The sequence below is a fragment of the Erpetoichthys calabaricus genome, chromosome 4, assembly GCF_900747795.2.
Source record: "Erpetoichthys calabaricus chromosome 4, fErpCal1.3, whole genome shotgun sequence".
Classification (NCBI taxonomy): Eukaryota; Metazoa; Chordata; class Cladistia; order Polypteriformes; family Polypteridae; genus Erpetoichthys; species Erpetoichthys calabaricus.
Genome location: NC_041397.2, coordinates 114,752,584 through 114,759,197, shown reverse-complemented (window position 1 = coordinate 114,759,197; position 6,614 = coordinate 114,752,584). Strand labels below are relative to the sequence as shown.

General features: G+C 35.9%; 1 protein-coding gene across 1 annotated transcript in view; it reads right to left on the bottom strand.

The window, feature by feature from the left end:
- Positions 1-5,394: 5,394 nt before the first annotated feature.
- Positions 5,395-6,614, bottom strand: part of dhrs12 (dehydrogenase/reductase (SDR family) member 12) — a 37,823-nt gene continuing 36,603 nt past the window's right edge. The window contains exon 10 of the mRNA XM_028799704.2: positions 5,395-6,185. Within this exon, the coding sequence (XP_028655537.1) occupies positions 6,064-6,185 (122 nt within the window). The 3' untranslated portion in view covers positions 5,395-6,063. The remainder of the gene's footprint in view (positions 6,186-6,614) is intronic.

Genomic DNA, 6,614 nt, shown 5'->3' with positions numbered 1-6,614 from the left:
ATTTACTTTCATGCAGTCTTCTCTTCATGGTAGACTTGGATATCGATACGCCTATCCCCTGGAGATTGTTGTTCACTAGGTTGGCTGTTGTGAAAGGGTTTCTCTTCACCATGGAAATGATTCTGTGATCATCCACCACTGTTGTCTTCCGTGGATGTCCAGGTCTTTTTGCGTTGCTGAGTTCACCAGTGCTTGCTTTCTTTCTCAGGATGTACCAAACTGTAGATTTTGCCACTCGTAATATTGTAGCAATTTCACGGATGGGTTTTTTCTGTTTTCGCAGCTTAAGGATGGCTTCTTTCACATGCATGGAGAGCTCCTTTGACCGCATGTTGTCTGTTCACAGCAAAATCTTCCACATGCAAGCACCACACCTCAAATCAACTCCAGGCCTTTTATATGCTTAATTGATAATGACATAACGACTTGCCCACACCTGCCCATGAAATAGACTTTGAGTCAATTGTCCAATTACTTTTGAGCCCCTGAAATGAAGGGATTGTGTTAAAAAAATGCTTTAGTTGCCTCACATTTTTATGCAATCGTTTTGTTCATTAAAGCTGAAAGTCTGCACTTCAACTGCATCTGAGTTATTTCATTTAAAATTCATTGTGGTAATGTACAGAACCAAAATTAGAAAAAAGTTGTCTCTGTCCAAATATTTATGGACCTAACTGTAAAAGAATTCTCATGTTAAATATACAATAATAAGTATGTGAGACAACTTCACAGTTTTGTATCTAAAAAGCCTCTCATGGCCTGGGACCCCCCCATCCCCGATTAACCTTTTGCCTCATCCCCCTTAAAATCAATATTGTGGGGAGTCCCAAGTTTGGCAGATGCTCTTTGCTGGCTAAGCAGGACTAAATGCTTGAGGGCCAGGGAAGGGAAGTGTGTCTGTTGACATGCCTCAAGAAGATTTGGGAAACATGGTGGAGAGTTTCAGAGAAGAAATATAAATAGGAACCCCATGGCGATGTCTCAGTGATGCCGAAAAGTGTGACAGAAGAAAGTGACGAACAGAATCTATGCTTCCAGAGTACTGCTTTGCCCTCGGGATTACCTGCTTTTGCCTTTCATGCTCTTAACCAAGTAAAGCTGTAGTGCTGGTCTGTGGTGGGATGGTGAATTGATCAAGGAATACAATTATCTTAATCTGCACGGTGAGATAGCCAGTGGCCGTTCCGTGAGGTGCTGCTCAGCAGTACAAAGTCGAGAGGCTTTTTTTTGCAGATTGTTTATTCATCTGCTTAAAATACCCATATTTGAACTAATAGCTTGCTCCATACTTAAGGTATTGTAAGAGTAAGATTTCAGCCAGCACAGGAGTAGTGATGGGAACCCCTAATTATTACAGGGTATTTCACACACGGCTTATAAATCCTGTAGATGATGAAGCATGTTTGAAAAATGGATGGAGTTATAGCCCTCATGTAAAGCTAATGAAGAAATTTGGGAGTTCTGGTTATAGGATATGATGACCTTCCACACTTCTGCCTTTTCAAACCACGTCACACATGCACATTGCAGACAGAAATTTTAAGCATTGTCCATCTGTCCAACTTGCAGATGTCCAAAACAAACAAAACACTGGTTATCCCACCCAGACAACTCCAAAGGAAAGAGGCAACAGAGGGCTTGTTTGTAATTTGTTTTTGCTATTCTCTGCAAGTTGTACCATCTGTAGAGCCTGAACAAAAGCTTTTTGTTCGCTGCAAAAAGTCTCTAACAGTCACGGGTCTGCCTGGTCATACTGACCGTCTTCCAAGTGCCCTTCCCGAATGCGCTGATGGGCTGCATTCATTTCTCAAATTCATGACACCAGATGTGCATAAACCTCTGCCAAGAATACGTTGTTTTTGCCTACATCTTAGGATTTCTCAGATGTAAAAGTAACACCATTTAACAAACTGCAAGGCTGATCTGTAACAAATATGCCTACAAGAGTCCCATTACACTTGTCACTATCAAAGTATAATAGACGTATCGAATGTATGGCGTAATGTTCTGGTGCTTTGTTAACTGATTCGACGTTTGGTACATTTTTAAGTTTTGTTTATTTACTTCAAAAACAAAGATACTTCATTTTTAATTAAATATCTTGAAATAACATTCAGCAATAATGGTGATAAAGAAATGAATTATGTGTTTTAGTAGAGTATATCATATACATGATCTTTAATAGCACTTTTTAATGTCATGTAGTTAATTACCAAGTCAAATGAGTTGTGGTGGCTAACATATCTTAAACAGACAGCAGATTCCAACTCTAAAGATGTAAAATTTATACCAATCGATGTTCTGTTATTAGTTGTGAGGGGTCTATTGCAAACTGTAGTTATTATTTCTTTGGAAAACAACTTTATGTTTACCCCAGATATGTAAACTGTAATATGATGTGCTAAATAATTTACTGTGAAAAGCACACTTTGATTCAGTTTAATTTCGAACCAGAGATCTTATGGAAACACTCCCAACATGTCTAAGGTTAAATGGTAGAGGCAATGGTGGGTATGATATATAGAGCGCCATGTTGTCTACATATAGTGATATCTTCTGTTTGAATCCTCCTCTGATAATCCCTTTTATCTCTGGTTGCCCCTTGAAATGAATAGCCAGTGGATCAATTGCTAATGCAAAAAGTATTGGTGATAGTGGGTAACCTTGTCAAGTACTTCATTCTAATTTGAACTTACTTTGCGTTATTATTATGGACTAAGTCTTTAGTTCATATTTCTTAAACATAAGATTTTTGAAAGTACCTGAAAGAAAGTTACAGTTGAGCTGGCTGTTTGTTACCGAGTCTTAAGTCACACTTTCTAGACCTCAGTGGTGGTGTCACAAATGCAATTTCACTTCAGAAGAGCTCAGTACACTGTTTTATTCTCAATATTGTGTGCTGATTTTTATGTTTTATTGTTATTCACTCCTGTATTGCAGTATCAACATCCGAGGCATGTTCTCCTCCTGATAATGTTTTTAGTCACTTTTCTATAACTTTTAATCTTTAGTCTACAGTGAGTAAACTGGACTCCTGACCCATGAATGAGGCATGTTGGCATTTCTTCAATTCAAATACTTATGTATTTCTGGGCACATTCTGTTTTCATTCAGGAGAATGTTTTCTGGATGTGTCTCATCCACCTTAATAAAAGGCTAAGTATCTGTGTAGCAGTGTGGTTGCTCTGGCTCTGTCATTCCAAAAGATGGAGCATCGCATTTTTAGTAATGAGCTGCATTACATCTGTCATTCCAACAAATGTCACATCACAAACACTGACACTGCTTTTATGAATCTCATACCAAATGGCATATAACAGAGACATATGTATTGTATGGTGAACTAGAAACGTTAACACGGAGGTCTATGTTAATTATTTAGATTTCAACCTGTCTTGGATGTATAGCACAACTACCGTATATACTCGCGGATAAGTCGGGACTTGATTTTATTGTATAATTTCTGGTATTTTATAATGTCGGTCATATAAGTTGAATGCGGAAAACTCACACTATTGGTCCAAGAGATTATGATATGCTAAACGTCAACCTAATAGAGTAACCACAGAGCACACTGCCTTTTTTTTCTATTTGGGTGCAGCAATGTGCTGTATCAGCACATGCTCCTAACCTCTCTCTCTCTACTGTGCCTACATGACCACACGGTAATACCCAAACTATTCTGAAACCACGTTTGCACTGATGTGTTTTTTGTATCTCACACCTTCATACACCTTTATTGTAAGAGCATCCCTTATCTACGATGGAGCGTTCGATCAGAAGAAACTATGAAGCTGGTTTTAAATTAAATGTCATTGAACTAGCGAAAGAAATTGGTAACTGTGCTGCTGCAATAAAATTCGATGCGTCTGATAAACTGGTGCGAGATTGGAGGCAAGAAGATGAAAAAAAAAAATAAAAAATAAGTGTCGCATTTTGGAACGGGTATATAAGTTGGGGTCTGATTTTATGGCTGATTTTTTGGGTTTCAAGACCCGACTTATACCTGAGTATATACACGGTAGTTTAATAATATTTTAGTAAAAAATACATGTTTGGAATGTTGTGAATGTAAAACTGGATGACTTGAAATGTGGATTAGGCAACATGATATTTTTTCCTTGGACTTTTTCATGTTGTTTGCTACTGTCCATTGTTGGTCACCATAGACCCCTATTATATCAGAAACATTGCTGTCTTTGTTGTGCATGAAAACATGAGATTACAATTTTTTCTCAGCCATCACCTTGAACTTCATAGGGTAAGTAAAATAATATATATATAATTTTTGGGTAGAGTATTCCTTCAATATCAAGGGCAGGTACTACTTTTATATCACATATCGTAGGTGGCCTACTACTAGTAGAAATAAAAGTGCCCACAGTGGTTCCGGTCCACCAAAATTTGGCTTTTTTTTCCACTCCATCAGCGTGGCATGAATAGAGCAAAACAGACAGCTCTTTTCCAACACTGTTAACTGCAGATTACATACAAAGCAAACCATTCTAATTGTACTTTGACATATACTGTATTTCTTTGAACAAAGTGAAATTAGTATTACGCAGCTATGTTTCCATTTAAACAATCTCCTGTACATAAAGGCTTTGTTATGAAGGACCTAATGAAACCTAGGGAAATTGTGTAAGCAATTATTAAAGCTTAAAATGCATTTGGCAGACATTTCAGATCACTAATACAACTCATATTCATGCGTTGTTGAAAAGCTGCTGATTGAGTGTAAAAACACATTAAACAAATTTGACAGATTCAAAAGGGATTAAAAAATGTATTCTATGATCAAGAGCTTATAAGCAAACAGAAAAATAAAAATTGATGAACAGAAGTGCTGTAAGGAACTAAATGGATTAAAAAACTGGATAGACAGCTACAACAATGGATCAAATGAAGTGGTATCAATATCTTTAAACTTTCGAAGTTCTTTGAATTGTGAATATTATAACAGCATTTGTAACTGAATAAATATATGGGACAGCCTGTAATACAAAATAATAGTGATAGCCCCAATAAACACAAACCACTTACAACACTTGATGCCATTTTAGGTTTCCAACATGCACTAGACTACTAGGTAAACTGCAAATACACTGTTCCTTGGTTTCTCTTCTTATCAAATGTGCAAACAGAAGATACCTGCTCTTGAAAAGTTTTGTGCTGTAAACAAGTACACAGTTAGTTACATCCACTACAGTAAAAACAAATTCTCAAGGGCAAACACCAGGATGTCTTTGTGCAAACAGGATGTTCAGTAGATGCTGGAACTTGCTTAGTGCTGTAGGTTCAACTCCTACACAAATGCATGGAACTGTCTTCTCTGTGAAAAATGTCCCTCCAATGTAAAATGCCATGCAACTGCTTTGAATTAAGCAAAACAAGTTTTACAATGATATATCCTGAGCTTTTATTTAATCAGACCACTAAAAGTGTCCTTTAGGACTATATATATTTTTTAATCACACAAAATGCAGTATTATGTGTAAAAACAGACACAATACTGGTATAAACATTAAATACAGACAAAAAAACAGCTCATCACTCGTGATAAAGGTATTGTAACACGGAAACCATCACAGGGAAAAGAAATTCAAAGCTCTTAAACAGTATTGTTTTTAATTCATTTTTGCAATTGTTACTATATATCATGATTTTACTAGCTTATGTAAAATTTGCCAAGAAGTTTTATGCCTATGTGGAAATAAATGTAAAGATTACATTAAGCCTATATTGTATAAAAAAAAAAAAAAAGACTGCAGGAGTGCTGCACGAGACAGCAAGTGCGAGTAAATATTAGTAGCAAAAGAAATCAAGTCAAAACACTATGCAACTTAAAAAGCAATTTTAATTCCTGTTACAAACCAAATAAGCAGAAAACAGTCATTCAAATTATATAAAACTAAGAACATAAATATTAAAAAAGCAATTTAAAGATGTTAGAAATATGTCCAAAATTGTAAATTCAAAGATTATGTAATTAATTACATAGGAATTGCACTGTTATCACAGGGTGTAGTGTGAATTGTCATATTTGACAAAATTAAGGCAAAATTAAGTACTTTTAGATCTGAAGCTCTCTGCAAGTTCATCCAAAATTTTCAATAACTTCTGTTCATCTGCAGATGAAGATCGCGTAAGTGCCAGAGGCAAGTGCGTGGAAACTGGACGTCTGTCTAGAATGTGAAAAAAAAATTTAAAAAATCAAATATATTTAAAATGTTATGTAGTACTTCATAACACTTAAAGAAATTACAACACCAAAATGAAAGCACAAATTGTAAATGTGCATTTTTAACATAAAACTGAATGGAGATGAACATTTCAAGTGGATGTCTTCAGAAATAAGCAGATACTTGAAACAACCCTTCTCCTACTTTTGATCAATTGTGATCATTAATTTTCTTATGACCTTTTCTACAAAAAAGACAGGTAGCTGTCCTAGCTGGAATGGCAGGCTATTATCTGGAGTTTTTTTGTTTGTTTTTTCTGTCCTCCTGGACATCAGACCTTACTTTATGTTTGTTACTTAGCATTGCCTAATCTTATTTTTATAATGCTTCCTTTTTATTCCTACATCTTGTAAAGCACTATGAGCTACATCA